Here is a 19,749-nt window from a genome sequence, read left to right on the forward strand (position 1 = left end):
AGTATGAGGAGTGAGAGCACTGCTGTTATCACAATAGGCAGAAAAAACTATGTATTTTCAACAGTGTCCATGTAAGTAATATTTTACATTGTTCACCAAGTAGTAAGTATATTCTGGAGTTCTTTAATTAAAATTAATATGAAAAGTGTATAACCAATGACATTGAAGTGTATATTTGTGCAGAATTTTAAGTCGGACCGATTCATGTTATCTGTTGATACAATCACTTTGATCACAATCGTATGGCACCAGAGAAAAACGTAACAAACACTATTTAATACTTTCCCACTTTGGAGTGTTTGCTCTTGGGCTCAGGCTCATTAAGCAGCTGCGGTGAGCGGGCTCGGTCGGCAGGTGGCGCTGCGTGTTGTAAACAGCTCACCCACGGGGGCTGAGACTCGCTCCATTCTCCATTTTGTAGGCAATGTTTTTCCTGGAGGTTAGCGCCTACTTTCCTAATGGCTAGCTGCGTGTCAACATAGCTCCGCCAGTTTAACGCGGTTTGCATGTCAATTCGCGGCCAGGTCGGAGCGGAGGACCGAGAGGGCTCGTCACCGCTCGCAGCTCGCGGGGTTTTCGTCGTTTGGTCCCCGGGCATGCAGGGAGGACACCGCGCGCGGAGCAGACACGTTAACAAACATTGAGTCGGTGTTGCGTGCTGTGGGCTGCCACTCTCAACCAAAACAATGTTGACAAACGACCTGTGGACGCGCACCAACCAGCCATTTCAAGGGTAAATATCCGCTTTTAGCCACATTTCACTCGACATGTGTATTTAGCCAACTGTCGCCGATGCATTGTTGCACATTTGACGCTAAACACGCAGTTATAGTGGCTGTTTTAGCTCGCAGGCTAACATTACTGTCAAATGTGAATGTGTGCACGTAGCCACATTAGCTGTTAGCCACATTGCTACCTAGCATGTCAGCCGTTAGCAACAAACAAGGTTAGCATGCTGTGATAGACTCGTGTAAACATCGCGGCTCTCTGTAGGTGACGTGTGCTCGAACCCGGGATGTGTGTGTTTTTATTCAGCACACGGTGCACGGTGGACGCGGCGGTCTATGCGCTCATGCTAACAGTTTAGTAGTAGGACTAGCTACCGCAGTTAGCTGCCGTTAGCTGCGTTAGCTATCATGAGCGTGCAGTAGGGGGGTGGGCATGCTTGACAACTTTACACGCTTTCCAGTGACTTAAAGTTAAGTGCCTGCGCTTTGCATGTGCACAGCCATAAAGTGTTTTAAGTTGCATTGTAATATAGTAATGCTAGCTCTTTAGCACGTCTACTAACCCCTCTTTTTTGTGTGTTTTAACGTGTTTGCTATCCTCACCTGTTATTAATGCTGTGTGCCTGTTTCCCCACCACAATAATAAGATGGAAAAATGTGGCGTGAAGAAGATAATATATAGAAGAGATGACCATCTAAGCAAACTTGTCTACACTGAAAGCCCTGAGGAGGGAGGTCTGTTGAAAGTGGCTCCTCACACTGCTATATCCATCACCTCAGCCACCATATATCCATCCAGCCCTTTGATGCAGCCAGGACAGGTACCTAACGGCCTCAGCAACAGCCCCCTTCCAGAGGAGCTCACCCCCATCTCTGTCACTGCCACACTCGGCCCCCTGTTGGAAATCCCAGAGCCCTGGGGCCTGACCAAAGATCAGAAGTCTAAGCAGCAGTTGCCCCAGACACAGACGTTTGGGCGTCAAAACTTGGGGGACAATTTGCCCCAGTTGCAGGCCACTATACTAGACATTACCCAGTCCTCCATGGATTCTCTTATTGGGGGATCAGATCCAAACTTTTTTGCCATGAAAACAGAGGATTTCTCAATGGATAAAGGAGACCAGGATCCTATTGACCTCGATCATGCTTTTGATCACATGGGGAAAGATGTGGACGTGAACCAAAAGTTGTTCAGTGATAACACTCTGGATCTGCTCCAAGACTTTGAGCTGACTGGGTCCCCCTCAGACTTTTACGTAGGTGATGATGCTTTCCTGTCCACTCTGGCAGATGATTCTCTGCTTGGAGATGTTGGCTCGGAGAGGGACATTAAGCCAGCCGTGGTCGAGAGTGGTAATGGCAGTGGGGCAGTCTCTGTCGCTCTCAACGGCAGCATTATGACAAGTCCAGATCAGTCCAGCCCTAGCATATCCACAGCCTCCCTCCAAACGTCTACAACCACTTTGTCTGCATTGGTGAAGAAAGAAAAAGATACTAGCCTCATTCAGCTCTGCACCCCAGGTGTGATCAAACAGGAGAAGATGTCTACCGGCCAGAGTTACTGCCAAATGAGTGGCACGTCCTCCACAGGCCTGTCCAGCTCTAGCCCCATTTCCATCTGTGGGGTCAGCACTTCAGGAGGACAGAGCTACCACTTTGGGGTCACCCCCAGAAGCAGTGAAGCTCAGCAGATGAAGGAACAGAAGGCAGTGTCAAAACTGTATCTCCCAGTGACGACCATCAGTGGAGCCTGGAACAGGGGCCAGGGTCTTGCGGACAACTCACTGATGCAGAGGGCCAGCGAGTCTTTCTCAAGCTCTCCCTCCTTCCTTACCAGCTTTGCAAGGTAAGAAATAAATATATTCACAGCATGAAAAGGGGAGTCTGACCCTGACCTTTCATTTTGGCCTGACTGACTTCAGTTAATATATTTCCCTGTTGATCCCAGTTATGTTGTATTTAATCCTCATTCAATGTGATCTGTTCATGTCATTTCATATGGGACACTTGGGGCTTTTTTACTGTTGGACAGAAAGCAGTTTTCATTTGGAAAGTCCCTCCCAAGTTTTCCAGTCAGACTAATTTTGAAGGTCTTTATACATTGTGTATCACATGTTCCTAACTTTTTCTGTAGCTTCCATGGATAAAGGAGTGTCCACGACAGTCTTTCTTTATGCTCAGCATGAATACAATGCTGATGTTTGATTTCCATTTTTAGCTACTTGCCTTTAGAAATACAGTTCACCTGTGAAATGTCAACATGAAGAAGTGGTGGGTTCACTGATTCACACTGACATTAATTAAAACTTCTGGCAGCTGTGTGTTTGCTTAACCCAATTTGGGTCCACCCGCTCATAACCTGTTTATGAGGAAATGGTTTCATTGTTATAATTGTTTCTCTGACAGCTCCTGTAACAAAGGGTCAGAACGAGATTGGGCTTCATATACCAGAGACCAATCTCTTTAAAAATGCCATGGGCTTCAAAACATCTAGGTTGTACACCCTACTTCTGTTGTTTATAGTGCAACTTAGTCGTTATCTTATCTCGGTTCACAAATCAAACATTGGTGATTCTGGAAAACTGTTCTCACAAAGTTGGCGACACATACAAAAAGGAGTGACGGAGTCATTGCGAGGCATCAGATAAAGCTCAGGATATTCAATACAGATGGAAAATATTGATCCATGTCAGTAAATCAGGACATTGCCGTGACAAATAGTAAAGAGTCAATAAATGAAAACATTTAGCAAAAATCTATAGAAGTTATAGAAAGTGATACATTCATCTAATGCCAATATTTCTTTAACTGTCTATAAATTCATGTTGAATCATATTAAGTGTTCGACATGTCAAGGAGAACTGGGGTGTATATGGGAATGGAGATGCAATAACTACAATTATTTAAAGTATTGCTTTGCAGCCAAAACACTTTGGCCTTTACACTATTTCCAATATAATGGAAAGAAAAATCATTCTATGCTCTATAAATATGTCACTATGTTTGTTGGCACCTTAAAGAGAGCCTGGTGTTTTTATCCACATCTTCTGTCGGAATGATGACGCTATTTTCCCCTTCAGTTGATGAATGAGTAGGTGGACATTTTATGGTTTGATAATCTTGAACAAAACATGTTCTGTGCCGGTTTGGTTTGTGGAGCTTGTTACCAAGTAAAACAGCTCAATTTAGAATCAACAGATCTTCATGAAATTAAAATGCTAAAAGGCCTGGGTTGACCTTTATGACAGCTAACCCACTGATTCTGCTTTGTGAGACTGGTTCATGTCCTGCACAGGACGTGGCTGTAGCAAAGATATGCTCTAAAAAAAACAGGGGAATTCCACTTTTAGCCATCACAGACAATTAATCTTTTTTCTCTCAGACTGGACAAGCTTGTACATTAATGTGCATGTTTATCACATGCCCCAGCTTCTCTGTGTCATCAACAGATTTCCTTGTAACCAAGATTGCGTATTTATTTTTTTAATCTTTGTGTCTCTTCAACTGTGTAGTTTCATAGCCTGTTGGCCTTGTCTCACAGAAGAATCCTCTCAGTGTGGGGTTAAAGAGGTCGTTTTGGGCAGATCTCTTCAGTTCTTCCAGCAAACCTGAGAGATGCACTTTCTCCACTTGAAGCAGATCTTTCCTCGAGGAGCAGGGGAGACAGTTCATTCAACAATAAGGATAAATGGATTGTGGCCTTTAAAGAACAGTTGGCTTGTGCTGTAAGAAGGAAATTCATGCTCCGCAGAGAAGAGTGAAAATGGCTGCTTGTCCTGCTTCGTGTTACTCACGTGATTTTGCTGAATGTTAATTTCTGCTGTGATTGCTTCCAGTGAGCTCCCATTCAGAAGAATCTAGAGTCCTGCCCCAGTGTTTGGACTCCACCCGGCCCCACAAAGTGTCTTTTGTACTGTTAAGACTTTTTGCCGCCCTGTCTTGTTTAATGGGTCCAGCTGTGAATGTGGCTATGGGGCCCAGTTGTGAAGCAGCTCAGTAGAAGGTCTAAGACGTTTGACCGAATCGCGCGTCTTGCAGCATTTTTGTTTGTGTCTCTTCCACATTTACACCTATCTCATTCTCTGCATCTGACAGGGAGTGGTCAGTTGAAAGACTGGCACGTACGAGTGTGTCATGTAATGCGGGCATACCGGTATTCTGTTTGTATTGTTTGTATCTTGTCTGACAGTCATCCTAATGCCTGGTGACCGTGAACACGTGCGGAGAGACACGAGATGCACTTGATTTCCATTCCCCGTGCGGCTCGGATGACGCAGAATTTTTGTTATTTAAACGTGTGTGTTTGTGTGTTTCTAAGCATAGGATTATATCTATTCACGTGACATGACACGATAATTTAGTGTGGTTGTGTGGCTCTTTGGTTATGGCTTATTGGTGTGTAAACTTGACTCTGCCTCAACCTGTCTAACATTCAGTGCTGTGAATGTAGCTGAACCCTGAGTTTTGGCGGCTAAAGCGGTTGGCATCAGGTCACTAGGTTCATCCAGCTTCTCAGGCAGTCGTGCTGCTTCTGCTTCCTGCTGTGTCAGGCCTAGAAAAGCTTGCACGCCACGAGTTCCTGATCTGCCTTCGCCTTATAGTTTGCTGATTTGCATTTTGCAGGTCTTCTAATGTCAGCAGTTGTCTCGCAGTGCTTTTGTTTTCCAAACATATGCTGGTTATTTGTTGCATCACAATTATGACTCAGTTTTGTTGTGTGATTCACAATGGAGAATGCTTCGCCTCGAGAAATGATCTGCTTTGTTTCCATTTTAGGAACTACACACCCTCATTGAATACCCAATTAACATTGAGCTGCAGTGAATGGAGGAAAATTAGGTTAACATGATTAATAAATAAATTTATAAATCTTCTGGTAGATAGCATGACAGCTCATTTCATTGGACTGCATTATGTAACCTTTGTTTTTACTGTGCTATTTCCTCCTCCGCCTATGATTGGCCCGGCCCATAGTTCAGTCTGTGAGTCAGATGTTGTGGCTTAGCCATATATCCTGTGGCTGACTTTAGTCTTTGCCAGGGTTTTCCACAAGGATATGGAGGAGCTAACCAAGGGATTCTGGAGGCATATCCCCCAGTGAAAACATTCTGATCGTAAAAGCTTATTACACATGATTTGGGGCATTAGTTTACATACTTGCTCAATAGCCAAAAAAGCATTGTAAGACATTTTAATGTGTAAAATGACTGAGTCTGAGGCACAGCAACATTTTACTCATATGAGGCGGCCAGTTACCTTGACAACGTGGCCTGTTTCCGTGTGTTTGCAATGTGTCTTAGAGATAGCTCTGATGTGAAAAGCGCAATGTCAATAAAGAGAATTCATTAATTTGTTCATTCATTACATTATATTGAAAATACAGTTAATTCAGCTGACCTTAATGTTTACTGCGCCATCACCAAGTTGCGTCCATCTGTCTTTTCCCAAGAAGCCAATCTAACGAGGATGGCAAGTTTCTACGTCATCATGCTCTCAATGTTTTTGGAGAAGAGGGATTGTAAAATGTATGTGCATAGGGAAACGCAATTTGTAAATCAAGATGGTGTTATTATAATGAAAAGTTAATACAATAAACAGGCTGGTTGGAGTTAAATGAGCAGTCGGCTGTTTGACCCTCAGCTGGTGCTTATGGATGCCACATTGTGCTCCTCGGGGTCCTTTGATAAATACGCAAACACCGTGGACCATAATAATAATAATGTTACTGGAGTTACTTGGAGGCCTTTGACACAATTGTGTGCACTAGAGAAAAGTTGTCTGCAAAACTGGCTCACTGAACAGAGCTGTTTTCATCTCTCATGCTGACACAGCAGTCTTGTTTATCTATAGGAGCATGTGGGTGAGTAACATACAGCTCAGGCTTGTCACAGACAAAAGATCAGCTAAGCTTTCCTGGATTTTATTTCATGGCCATAGATTGGTTCATAACTTCAGAATCAGATATACTTTATTGATCCCAGGTGGAAACTGTTTGTTCTTTACAGATTTACAAAATATATAAAATATGAACTTCAGCCTCTCTCTCTCTCTCTCTCTCTCTCTCTCTCTCTCTCTCTCTCTCTCTCTCTCTCTCTCTCTCTCTCTCTCTCTCTCTCAAAGAAATACGGAAGTGGTCTGTTAACCATAACGAATAGTTTTTAACGAAATATAGTTAAAGAAAGTGAACAAATAATCCTAGATCCACCCTTTAATCCAAATCTGCACCAAAATCGAATGAGTTCTTCCCAGGTCCCTTCCCTCCGCTAAGTGTGGTGGATATCGCTTTAGTAGTTTTTGCATAATCCTGCTCAGAAATAAACCAAAAGACAAAAAAATAAATAAACAGACATGGGTGACAACCTCCTTGGCAGAGGTAATACACTCTCCACAATCCCTGTGTCGCTTTAAAACTGTTTTCTGACTTCTCCCATCATTGGTTCTCTGCACCTCCAAGTTGGAAAATACTGAGCCATGTTGTTGGCAGCAAATTTTCTATGTAACATATACAAATCATATTGACTTGTGCAAAGGGTAAAACTTGATTTTCATTGAAAGGACTTTTTTATGACCTTTTTTATGATCTTAATAGTAGAGCTAGATATTTGCTGGGTTATTGTTCTGTCTCAGTTTATAACACGGAGCCTTGTAAAACTATTGCAGTGTTAAGAACGACCACACCATATGGTACACTTGTGCTGGTAAAGTAAAAATGTCACAGTTGTCAGCTTTGATTTGGAGCCTGGTTTGATGCAACTTTATATATGTCTATATATACATCCACACATATATAATATATATTTAAAGCTTATATTTAGCGTATAAATAGACCCTGCTCTCAGTCTTGGCTCTGTGTACTTTGAGTAATGTTTGGTCAAAGTTTATTCAGTGCAGTCTTGCTCTGGCACACCCACCACACCTCTGTCTCACCTTCTCTATCCGCTCTCTATCCGCTCTCTCTTTCTCTTTATCATCCCCTTGCTCTTGTTTCCTGTAACCAAGGGCAGAGACCTTGTTTGTCAGCAGAAGCTTTCCGCAGCTGTAAATAACCTTTTATGATATTGCTTGTGTGTGTGTATGTGACATGCAAGTCTTTCGACTCTGTGTATTATGCATGTGTGTAGGTGTGTGCCTGTGTATGCGTGCGGTTGTGGCATGAGCAGCACAGTGGCAGGCAGGCAGACCGTAGAGTGCTGCCGTGAAACTCTCACTCTCCTGACCTACTTTCCCTCCCGCCTCTCCACAGCTGGCGCCGAGTGAACGGACCAGATCAAATGCCAGCCATTCCAGTCACTTTTGCGTTATTATCGCATTCCCTTGTAACCACAGTCTTGCCTTTTCTGTATTTGTTTGTTCTGTTTATGACACTGAATAGGTTTACAGAAATCCCCCAAATTGAGGTTAAGTGGCTACAGATCATTCAGTGTGTTGTTTGTGATGTTATTTTTACGTTTGTGTGCAGTTGTCGAGTCAGCAAAGTCAAACTTGGGAATGGGTTCCTCCCACATCCAGTTGTATCCAGCTGAAGGCATTACAGTTATGCAAACAGAAGCAGCAGCAAGCCTTCAATTCATTGTACAGGCCAGGAAGCCTCCTCCCACCCACACACAGCCACTAACAGCTCCTCTTATGGAAACTGATATGGAAACTCAAATCCATTGGGCCTTTTTTTCTTGTGCTCAGACATAGGTTTGGTTCGGTTTCTTCCTCTGGTGTTTAAAGCCAAGCATTAGCTGCCGCTTGAGGCTCCAAGATGTAGCCATTATTAAAACAGGTTCATGGCTCTTTGCAGACAGTGCTACTGAGGCATCATCCAGAGTATCACATGTCTCCCTGATGAACCAAAACAATGTCCATTTAAAAACTCATGCTCAATGATATGACAGGTGACAAATTAAAGGAAAAATCGGAATTAAGCGGTAAGAAAATAAACTTCTTATGTAGATGCTACATATATAAATACCCATATGGCCTTCAGACACCAGATCTCATCCTAACTTAACACCTATGTGAGATTTTTGAACCAACGTGAGAGACCAACCCAGTATCCAATGTAATTGCATCTGTATTGGGAAAATTCTGCACCTCACAGTTTATGTCCAGTGCCAAAGTTCCATGCCCTTTAGGTTGTGTGGTTAAAATAAGCATATGCTATTTCTGACTTCCATGCTGGAGACTGGGGTCTTTGTCCTATCACAGAGCTGGAATTCTTACTTCAGCCTCAAGTGTTCAAGTTGCCGAACCCTACCAAAAAAACCTTACCTAACCATTAATGTATTTTAAAGTTCTGCTGATGGTCAGTTCGGGTCAATGTCCCTTGAGAGAGAGAGAGAAGAAGGGAATGCACAACAGCAGAGCAAAGCGTTGTGCACAGCTCTACAATGATGCAGCTGTGCAAAACACTAAGTTATCATTTTATGAGGAGTGCAAATATATTTCGGCTCATCAAGTAACTAACTGTCAGAGAGAAATACTTCTCCTTGGTTTTAAAAATGGTTGATAAAATGTCCACTTGTGTCTATTCTCAGACATGATCAAACTCCAATTTTCATCTGTGGAGAACAGCAACATTTTACGTTAGGTTTTTTCTGTAATTTATCGACAATGGAATGTATTAATTTACTGTGGTAGCATTACATATTTCTTGTGAGGTTGTAACACTAATGGCAGTGTACTTACAGTATGTATAAATACCGAGTGTTTTTATTGGACGGCACAGGAGGTGGATGTATTGGAGCAGTCCAGCCCAGTCTTTGGCCAAACAAACCCAGCCTCTCCTCTCCCTTATAGAAGCCGTGTTGTTGTTCTGCTTGCAAGCACAACTCAGAGCGTGCAGGCCAGTTCCCCTTTCTATTTTGGTGGCTTTTACCTCAGGGAAGGAACACTTCCTTCTCCTCCTCTGCTCTCCTCTACATACTCAGAGTTTTGATGAAGATTAGGAGATTTTTGTACGATCCATATCAGCAGCAGTAACCAAGAAATCAGATTTAAAGCATGCAGCCACCCAGCCAGATTTTTGTGGAAAGCAGTACACTATAATTTTCAGTTTTATTTAGGGGCCTTGCCACATGTGAGTACGGATGGGAACTAAGAACTGGTTCCAAATTGACCGAATCGTCGGAATCTTATGCTTTGATTCCTTTTTTTGACAGATGCACATTGTAAATCATTAAATTTAAACTCGTCTACGATGATGGAAACTACTCATGTTGGGGAGATAGCAACTGCCAATGTGTGGATTATTTTCATGAAGAAACATGACAACAGTGTTAGTTTTAATGATTGTAAAATAGTAATTTTAGGTAAGGAGGAAACCTCTGAAATTGTGTAAAACATTACTCTACACTGCAAATTCCAGAAATGCAATGTATTTGATACTCTACGCATCAGTGCCACTGCTTCCCAACCGAGCAGCATGACCAATACTGAAGGTACATATCTTATTTTTAGAGCTAGGCAGGCAGACCTTGAAGATTTTCATCTGTGACTAAGAAAACCTACATCATTGTTTCCCATACACTGATTTAACCACCCAGGAAGATACAGGTAGATAAATTCACTCAGTTTAAACTCAGGCAAGTCTCACATTAGAGTTACTTTATTCTTTTCAAACTAAGTTAGTTTACTGACTGAAACAGCAGGTAAATAGTGGAGCTTTTGCTCACCTGAGTCACATGCACTTCTTTATCTTACTCTGTTTCTACAGTGTGCTCAAACTATGGGATAATAAAACAGTTGTGATGATTCTGAAAACCTGTTTGTCTATTTTCCCCTTTAAAGAAAACTGAATTGTACAGATAAGTTAATTGATTTAATCAATTAAGAATTGAATAATTAACAATTATGAGCCAGAGACTCATAATTTTTCTCGGTGATGTTTCATTTGCAGTTGCTGTGTTTGAAGAAGGTCAAAACTATAGGTGTAGACAAAGATGTGAAACAAATGCACACAGAAAATGATCTAAAGCACCATCAAATAGGTAGGCTTTACAATTATATAGGTCTTACAGCTGTTTATCTGAGGTGACAAAGAGGCTGCAGTATGAAGAGCAGGCCCCTGCCAAGCTGCTCGTGACATTCACAGCTAAAAGGGGATTATGAATTGTTAAGCAGGCTACTGGGCCACTGGCATTATCGTAAATGCATGAAGAGGCTCAACTCACTTCAGCCCTGGCTGATTGATCACACTCCCGCAGACACAACTTTTAAGCGCTGCGCTCGTTGAAGTTGAGGCACATCTTTGGGTTTCTCTGCCTTAGTGCTGTGGCTGAGTTATGACCGACAGTGAACTCTGAGGGAATGTGAGAACTTCCTGTTGATGGCGAGTGCAGACTTCAACAGATGGTTTCTAAAAGAGGAAGTTTGGTCTCTCCACATCACTTTGTAACTTTGATTGGTTTGTGCTTGACATTCTCCACAAATTGATTTGTCGCATGTCACATATTCAAATAAAGTTCAGAGAAAACACTGTATAGCGGTGACTTCATTTCAGGCTTACTTTGTTGTTGGAAAGGAAAAGCAGCTGCAGTAATTGGATTTGAACCAGTAGCCTAAAGCTGTCTAGTAAAGCTGTTCTGGTGACATCCCAGTGGGCCATTAAAGGACAACAGGTTACCCTCCCCCACACCCTCTGACATCATCATCATAACAACTCATTAGCATCCTACGTCCACCCTGCTGGACACTTCACCCTCCTTTCGGGCCTTGAGGGGCTTTTGTTTCTGTGTGCACTGTTATTGGCAGTGTGCTAAGGAAACCCCACATAAATCTGTGTATGACAGATGGCATACCGGCTTCATAGCAGAGGCACAGCTTTTATATTAATTATATTTACTGTATGCACCTTCACACAGGCTGCTGCTGTTAATGGATGACAGTTGACTGTGATCCAAACAGCTTCTCAGATGTGCCGATAATTTAAATGACAATAATGAAACATTAATAATAAATGCTAATTTGAACAAAATGAATGCAGACTGTGAACCATGATTCCTCCATATGGACATATTAAACACAATATTTTAATGATCAATACTTGTTCACCATCCTATAATGACCATAAGTGTTTTGGTCTAGAAACATTTCCTTGAACTCAAAACTGTTATTTACCTTATTGGCAGCTTTAGGGTGGAAAAAGCTGTAAACACAATGTTGACAAATTAGTACCGTATAAAATAGTTATTGGCATTATGACATGTTGGGAAACAAAAGCTTCTTTAGACATCGAGCAGACACTGAGGAGCCACATTATTATTTTTAACCTAAACCTACTGTGTTCGTCAGTAGTTCTCTGTCTGCGGTTTGGTTTTGGGAAGGTGGTTTACAGTTGAAATCGGCTGCTTGTTGCATCTTGAGAGGACACTCATAATGACGGTGAGACTAAAATAAAACCGTTAAGTTGAACGGCACCTTTCCCTGTCTTTTGATAATGCAGCTTCAAGTTCACTTGGCTGATGACTATTATTTTATCCCTCACACCACCTGACATACAAATCTCTGAGTGCTGAATTTGTAATTTTATTTATTTATTTTAAACTGTTCTCTTTGAGCTCACGTGTCTACTTAAAGAATTAAACTAATTTCCAATCCAAAAGAATATGTATTTGATTTTTGCTGCAGCTGTAAATATTTATATTCTTAAATCATATTGTCCACTTTAAACAATGATAAATTGTGCACACAATATGCCGTGAGATTTATTGTTTTGTGCTTCTTTATGAAACATCTTGGTTGTATCTACCAAACTTAAATTAAAACCTTTTGTTCTTCACAACATTTGGCAGGATGTGATCTTGGCAGTCAGATAAAGTGCTCATTGGCCGGCCTTTCAGAGGGTTTATACCAGGTATGAACCCTCACAGCTGGACCAGGAGGGAAGTGTGTGTGATTCACCCCCTTCTTAAATTTCTGCTCAGTCAGTCAGTCACGAAATGATAGATCACGCATGCAGTTGTATTGAATACAAGTCATAAGAGGTAAATGGACAGAGTTATTGATCACAATGTGTTGTCAGTGATGCTCAGAAAGCTCTCAGCCTGTCATGGTTAGACAGAGTCCTCTGAGGTTTCTGTCTGATGTTTTTTTATCTGACTGCTAAATGCTTCTGGACGTGATGCTTTAATGTTTCACTCAGGTTTTCCTTTAGTGCATCGCTCACTGACTACTGGGGACTGGTCTGCTTTAGAGACACCCTCATACTGCATAACTATGAGTGAACTTGATTCTGTGGGTCTAATCTGCATGTATCACAGTTTGTAGTCACAGTTTGTAGTCACAGTTTGGAGCAGCTCTTAGCAAATAAACCTGTTTGTTTTAATTGAGTTGGCAGAAGTGACTCGGTTGTTGCTGGTCTCAGGCTCAATATCCTCTTAGTGTGGGCGTTGTTTTTGTTGCTGTGGCCACTGGTTTAGGAAGGGGGTGTGGACCTCTGGGCATTCATTGAAGCAAAGCATGATGTCCTCTAGTGGTGGTTTTGAAAAGGTGCATCTCCAACCACTGACGACAACTATGTCTGGAAACGTTTGTGGTTGAAATCAAAGGAAGAACTTGCTGTTTTATGACAGCCACTAGATTTAGGATGGGACCACGGCTCATCATATAATTTAGGCCCAAACAGGCACAGTGAGACTCACTTTTCTTCACTCATAATTTTGGAATGAAGGCAAAGTTGAGGAAAAACAAGCACAAGGAACACATTGATGCAAATGGGAAGATATGTGTAGGGTATCTGTGTAGTTTGTTTATCTAGTTTTAGTGCAGAGATGCAAGTGTGAACTACGGCTGAACTGTCGAAACTGAGAGGATGCTTTCAGGAGTAGGCAGTATAAATGGCACACTGTAAACATACAGTATGTTTCACCTTGGGAATGAAATGCTAAGAAGCCATTTGAATTACAAACATTACAAAGCAACAGTTTTAGCAGACAGTAAAGGTCAATGTGCAATGCTACATATTTGTTTGTAAACACTATTTTTTTATGTTTTAAGAGAAAGTATCCCTGATGTTTCCCTTCTCTCTTTACCCTTGCTTTCCAGTTCTACCTCGAGGGAAGGAGGCCACGCTACATCCTTAGCTCAGGCAAAGAGCGGGAATCATAAAATCTGCCTAGTGTGCTCTGATGAGGCGTCAGGCTGCCACTACGGCGTTCTCACCTGTGGCAGCTGCAAAGTCTTCTTCAAGAGAGCAGTGGAAGGTATGAAGTCAGTTCCTGGTTGATTGATTCATTATGTCACACAGGTGTATTCAAATGCTAGAGTTGTTTTGATTTATGGCATGATCATTACAAGTTGAAGGATATATGTACAGCTAATTACAGTTATTTCTCTGGAGTTTTTGCCAAAGCACTGAAGTTAACTAACATTAATCTTGCTCTTCTTGGTGCCTCAGGGCAGCATAATTACCTTTGTGCCGGGAGGAATGACTGCATAATAGACAAGATCAGGAGAAAGAACTGCCCGGCCTGCCGCTTCCGGAAGTGTCTGATGGCAGGCATGAACCTAGAAGGTACGTATTAACCACATGGCTAAGGTGAAATGGTGAACTATTGAGGTTGTTCCTGTCTCCTCTTCACCTTTTCTCTTTTCATCATGTATTCCTGTCCTGTATGTTCACCGCTGTTGTCACTTCTCCAGCACGCAAAACCAAGAAGTTGAACCGCTTAAAGGGCAGCCAGCTGAGCAACCCGCCCGAGGTGACGACAACTCCACCGGTCGAGGCTTGCCCTCTGGTACCCAAGTGCATGCCTCAACTCGTCCCCACAATGCTTTCCCTGCTGAAGGCCATTGAGCCGGACACCATCTTCGCCGGCTACGACAGCACCCTGCCCGACACCTCCACCCGCCTCATGACCACCCTGAACAGGCTGGGCGGCCGGCAGGTCATCTCTGCTGTCAAGTGGGCCAAATCTCTGCCAGGTTAGTAGACAGTGAATCTAGGATTATATGCAGTGAGATCAAGGTAATTTGCAAAGAGAAGGATGTGACAGTTAAATTAATCTGTGTTTCTGTGTTTAAAGATTTCAGTTAGAACATTGAACTCAGATTTGCCAAATTCGTCTTCTTTCTCTGTAATGCCATGTGGACACCCTTTATCATATGTGCTGTTCTACTTGTTTGGTATTTCTTAAAAGTATCACCTGCTGATCACATTTTATTGCTCATCAAAATTTTTACTGGAATTGTTTTTGGTAACTGTTCATTGTCCCCCTCACCAACACACAGTCTCTCAGGCTTTCTGACCTTGTGGTAATGGTCATTTGAAGTATCTCTCTGTTCTTCGGCTCAGGTTTCAGGAACCTTCACCTGGATGACCAGATGACCCTGCTGCAGTGCTCATGGCTCTTCCTCATGTCTTTCGGTCTGGGCTGGAGGTCTTACCAACAATGTAATGGCAACATGCTGTGCTTCGCGCCCGACCTTGTCATCAATGAGTACGTATTGTTTAGTTAACAGTTCATATGTGTACTTGTGTGTTAAAAATAAACGCCTAAAGCGTATCCTCTAAATGACCTCCTGTCTCACTAATGCCTGTAGAGGTGAAGCATGAAAGTGTCACGTTATGCCTGTTGTGAGCAACACTATCATCTCTATTACCCCAGTCCTGAGAATTATTTAAGTACCCATACACACAGAAATATTTAGAGAATCAATCATTTCTAATACTATCAATACATAAAAGTTAATTATTAAATAATTAAATATTTATTTAAGAAATAGTTATAAAGTAGTTCTTTAAAAAATTTCAAATAATGGCTTCCACCACTATACTGTAAACCCGTTAACAGTTTCTACTCTTGATTACCAGTTTTGGTAAAGAGAAGATATTCAATACTATGGCTTGATAAATGGAGTCTTCACTTGAACCGCACATAAATCAAGCACTGATGTGACATCTCACAGTCTGTGACTTTCTATTCCCCCAGCTGTTGACGCACACATCTGTTTATTTATGTCTATGAGCAGCTCTCTGCTCTGTGTCTGGTGTGTATCCCAAGAATCAGACAGTGCCAGCTGTCATCAGTATTCATCATCCATCATCCTTTTTATAGACTTGATGACTCAATTTGTAAACAGCGCTCTGAGTGTAGTTAGCAGTCGGCACATCACACATGCTCAGGGCAGTAATATTGTTTTGCTCAGGCTGATAGATTGTTTTTATTTGCATCTGATGATTGCAACTGTAATCTAAATAATGGCCACACGTCTAGCAGCACTGGTGTTGCTATATTTATGCCTCAAATTAAAGAATAAAAAAGCAACGTATACAAACAACAAATAGTTTGTATACGTTGAACATTTCATCTGTAGATGTATAACAGGAGGCTGCCTCATCTTCCTGATTTAGACTGCACAAGCAACGCTTTAAAGCAGCTGTTACTTAAAAGAGAAACTGTTACATGGGGCTGTGGATCAGGAAGTAGAGTAGGTTGTCCGCTAGCCAGTAGGTCACTAGTTCCATCCCTGGCTCTGGTCTTCATGCTGACGTGTCCTCGGGCAAGACATGGAACCGCAAATTTTCCCCAACGACTTTTCCAGTAGTGTGTGTTAGAACGTATGAATGTGAATGTGACTTGTACAGTAAAATGCTTTGAGTGGTCAGTAAGCCTAGAAAAGCACCATACAAATGCAGTCCATTTTACCATTTACGTGCTGTTTACCCTTGTCCTTTTCTGATTCCACCAGGGAGCGGATGAAGCTGCCCTACATGGCCGACCAGTGTGAGATGATGCTGAAGATCTCAACCGAGTTAGTGCGGCTGCAGGTTTCCCACGAAGAGTATTTGTGCATGAAAGTCCTGCTGCTGCTCAGCACAGGTCAGACTTTTCACCCTCACATTGCTGAACTGCCATTTACCTTCTTCCAGCATCACACGTGAAAGGGGGCACTGTAATGACGCAATCATTACAAAACCCATTACTCCAATACTGTCCACTGATGCTGAAGGATAATGTTGATGGATGCACGGAAGAAAACGTCCCACCACAGCACTTTCCCAACTCATTATCTGAGATGCAATTATCGTAAATAAGAAAATAATCTTCACTGCCTGCCTGGTTAGACACAGAGAAATACACACACCCAGTTTCACTAACAAACTTACTGACTGTCCACAGAAATGTAAAACTAGGTAGTGCAAATCAGGAGCAATTACAGCGGCGGTAATGATTATAATCAAGCTGGTGAAAGATGTATTTACAACCATTTCATTGCAGGTAGCTGAACACACCTCAGCTTTGTGCGCAGCTTTCATCGGGGTGTGCTTGCTTTGTGTGTTGGCAGGCGTGTTTCCTATCAGAGCTTTGTGATGCTAAATATAAATGGTGGTGCACGCGGAAATAATGTGTTGTATATTTGGACATTTACTGTAATTTTAAAATGTAAGCCGCAATTGTTACGTGGTTGATGTGAAGTATTGGCACTAAAAACCTCCTCGCTGGCACACTACAAAAGATCCTTATCTCAGTCCCAGAAGTTAACCTTGATTTCTCTGCCACAGTGCCAAAGGACGGTCTGAAGAGCCAGGCGGTGTTTGATGAGATTCGGATGGCCTACATCAAGGAGCTGGGGAAAGCTATCGTGAAGCGTGAGGAGAACTCCAGCCAGAACTGGCAGCGTTTCTATCAGCTCACCAAGCTGCTCGACTCCATGCATGAGGTACAGAGAGCCAGCACACGGTGACGCTGTGTCACATCGGCGCTACATGTTTTCAGCTGCAGTCTACAGCTCTTCACCTAATGTTCAAACCGTGATCTACTGCCTGTGTTCAATCTTATCACTGTTTAAAGTAAGATTCACGTTGTTGAAATTGTTTTGCCAAAAACAAGTCGGAGTTGCACAGAACCAGTTTTACAGCAGTTTATAAGTTGAGACAAATATCGTCATAACCACCCTGCCCCTTGCGTACTTAAACCAGGCCTTTGTTAATCCACAAAGTTTTTTTGTTTTGCGTCACACACACACAAAGCCATGTGCGTGTCCTGATGTTAATCCCTTCATCCTCTGTGTGTCATCAGATGGTTGGAGGACTGCTCAACTTCTGCTTCTACACCTTTGTGAATAAATCCCTGAGTGTGGAGTTCCCAGAGATGCTAGCAGAGATCATCAGCAACCAGTTACCAAAATTCAAGGCCGGGAGCGTCAAACCCCTCCTCTTTCACCAGAGATGACTGGGCCCCGCAACAGACACGATGCCTTAAAAATCCCACCACGTCACCTCGCGTCCCCACCTGCACCCCGCACGCCCACCTACCCCCAATTCCCACCCACCTCCACCCCTCCGGAGAGGGGCGATGTAAGGACTGAGGGTCTGAGGCGAGGAGCGAATGATGTTATGCAACTTTGTGCAGTGGCTCACAGGTCTGGAGGGAGGAGAGTGGAGAGAGAGAGATAGACTGGAAATGAATCCAGACAGTGAGCTCAGAGGTTCTTGTGTTGTTGAGCGATCTAAGACGTAGTGTTTAACAACAAGTAGGAAAATATTTGTCAGATAAAAGATAATCACCAAGAGAAATAGGCTAACATCCACGTTGTCTCAGGTTTCTTACCTTCAGATACAAACCGATATCTAAGATAGATGAAACAAATATCTATGTACAGGTTCTGATAGTATTTTCTACATTTTCAAATTGTAACAGTTTATACAGTTTTTCCAGGTCATTGTTACCTGGGAAGGTAACGAAGCTTAATTAATAACACGCTCTTACGTAGGCTTTTAGACTGTACGTTCCTCTTTAAGTTTTTCTAGGAGGTTATAACAAAACGTTTGTCAGTCAAACGGGGGGGGGGAACTCCAGTCGTTTAAAAAGCATATTTCTGCTTTGCTTTGATTGATACTTTGGACATGCGTAACAATTCTGTTGGACTGTTAAAAAACATTTGACAGGATGATTTCTCCCACAAGCCAACCTCTTCCAGGTTTACACAGGTCTATTTCAAAAGGGAAAAAATATGTGCCTTGTTTGCTTCAAATATCATCTTAGCCATTTTTCTTCCTACTTGTCTAAGGCGTGTTTATCTTTAACCCACCACAGTCTTCCTTCATCGTACGTTGATTGTACTTTTTATATCACATGCAGTTGCAAGTTTTCCTTTTGTTTTTGTTTTCCAGTGTGTTTCTGTTTAGAAGTGGCAGCTCGGTCCATCGTCCGTGTGTCGAACTGATCCTTATTCTTAGGAAAGAATATTGAAAGCCTGCCTCCCACACAATTAACTCCATGTTTAAAGTGCGCTTCGAGCACTTAGTTCCGTGCTAAAGGCTTTAAAAGACTGTGAAGAGACTGTTGTGCTGCACAGTCATTACTATATGAGTTTAGATGAAACTTAAAACTGTCTCTAATAGGAAATAGCTCCCGTTGATGTTTATTTTAGACCCAACTCCAGCCCCAATAGACTAATAATGGAAAATGAGATTTGTCTGTCTACCAATCAGAAATTGGAGGCCATATATTATGTTTGCAAGATTATGTCATTTTTGATTTATCAGAAAAATTCTGTCGTTCTACAATGGCTCCGAATGGTTGATAAAAAGCCGTCCTTCATGTTTTCCAGCTCTTTTTACACTCTGTCTTATAAAATTGACAAAGATGCCGTTTTGATTCCGCCACTGACGATCCTTCAACACTTTATCCACACTCTGTCATTTCTATTCTGGAAATTACTGGGTTGCTTTTATTTGTTGAAGGACTGGTTTACCATTCTGGGAGATATGTTGACTTGCCATCATGTGCAGAGTTGAGTAGATCAGCGACAGTGACGTATCTGGACAGTAAATGTCACGTTGGAGTGAGCAGTTGTTGAGCTGAGTAAATGGACTGAAAACTGGGGAACAAGTAAGTCTGACTTTACCAGCTCCTCAAAACACATCTGGCACTTAGTTGAGGACGTACCTCCAGATCCCCTGAAATTCAATCACGCGGCACCTGATTTCCCACACTCATAGATATTTGTTCCCTTAATGTGCCTTTTTTTTTTACCAAGATCCATGAATATTTCCTGGGGAAAAGAGTGAACATGTTGAGAAGCCCCT

General features: G+C 42.3%; 1 protein-coding gene across 1 annotated transcript; it reads left to right on the forward strand.

The window, feature by feature from the left end:
* The first annotated feature begins 398 nt into the window (after positions 1-398).
* nr3c1 (nuclear receptor subfamily 3, group C, member 1 (glucocorticoid receptor)) lies at positions 399-19,279 on the forward strand. Its single transcript, XM_034597804.1, has 9 exons — positions 399-733; positions 1,376-2,574; positions 13,761-13,918; positions 14,113-14,229; positions 14,358-14,639; positions 15,010-15,154; positions 16,407-16,537; positions 17,221-17,378; positions 17,738-19,279. The coding sequence occupies exons 2-9, from the start codon at positions 1,376-1,378 to the stop codon at positions 17,888-17,890; spliced, it is 2,343 nt and encodes a 780-aa protein (XP_034453695.1). The 5' UTR covers positions 399-733; the 3' UTR covers positions 17,891-19,279.
* The last annotated feature ends 470 nt before the right edge of the window (positions 19,280-19,749 follow it).

The sequence above is a fragment of the Hippoglossus hippoglossus genome, chromosome 10, assembly GCF_009819705.1.
Source record: "Hippoglossus hippoglossus isolate fHipHip1 chromosome 10, fHipHip1.pri, whole genome shotgun sequence".
Classification (NCBI taxonomy): domain Eukaryota; kingdom Metazoa; phylum Chordata; class Actinopteri; order Pleuronectiformes; family Pleuronectidae; genus Hippoglossus; species Hippoglossus hippoglossus.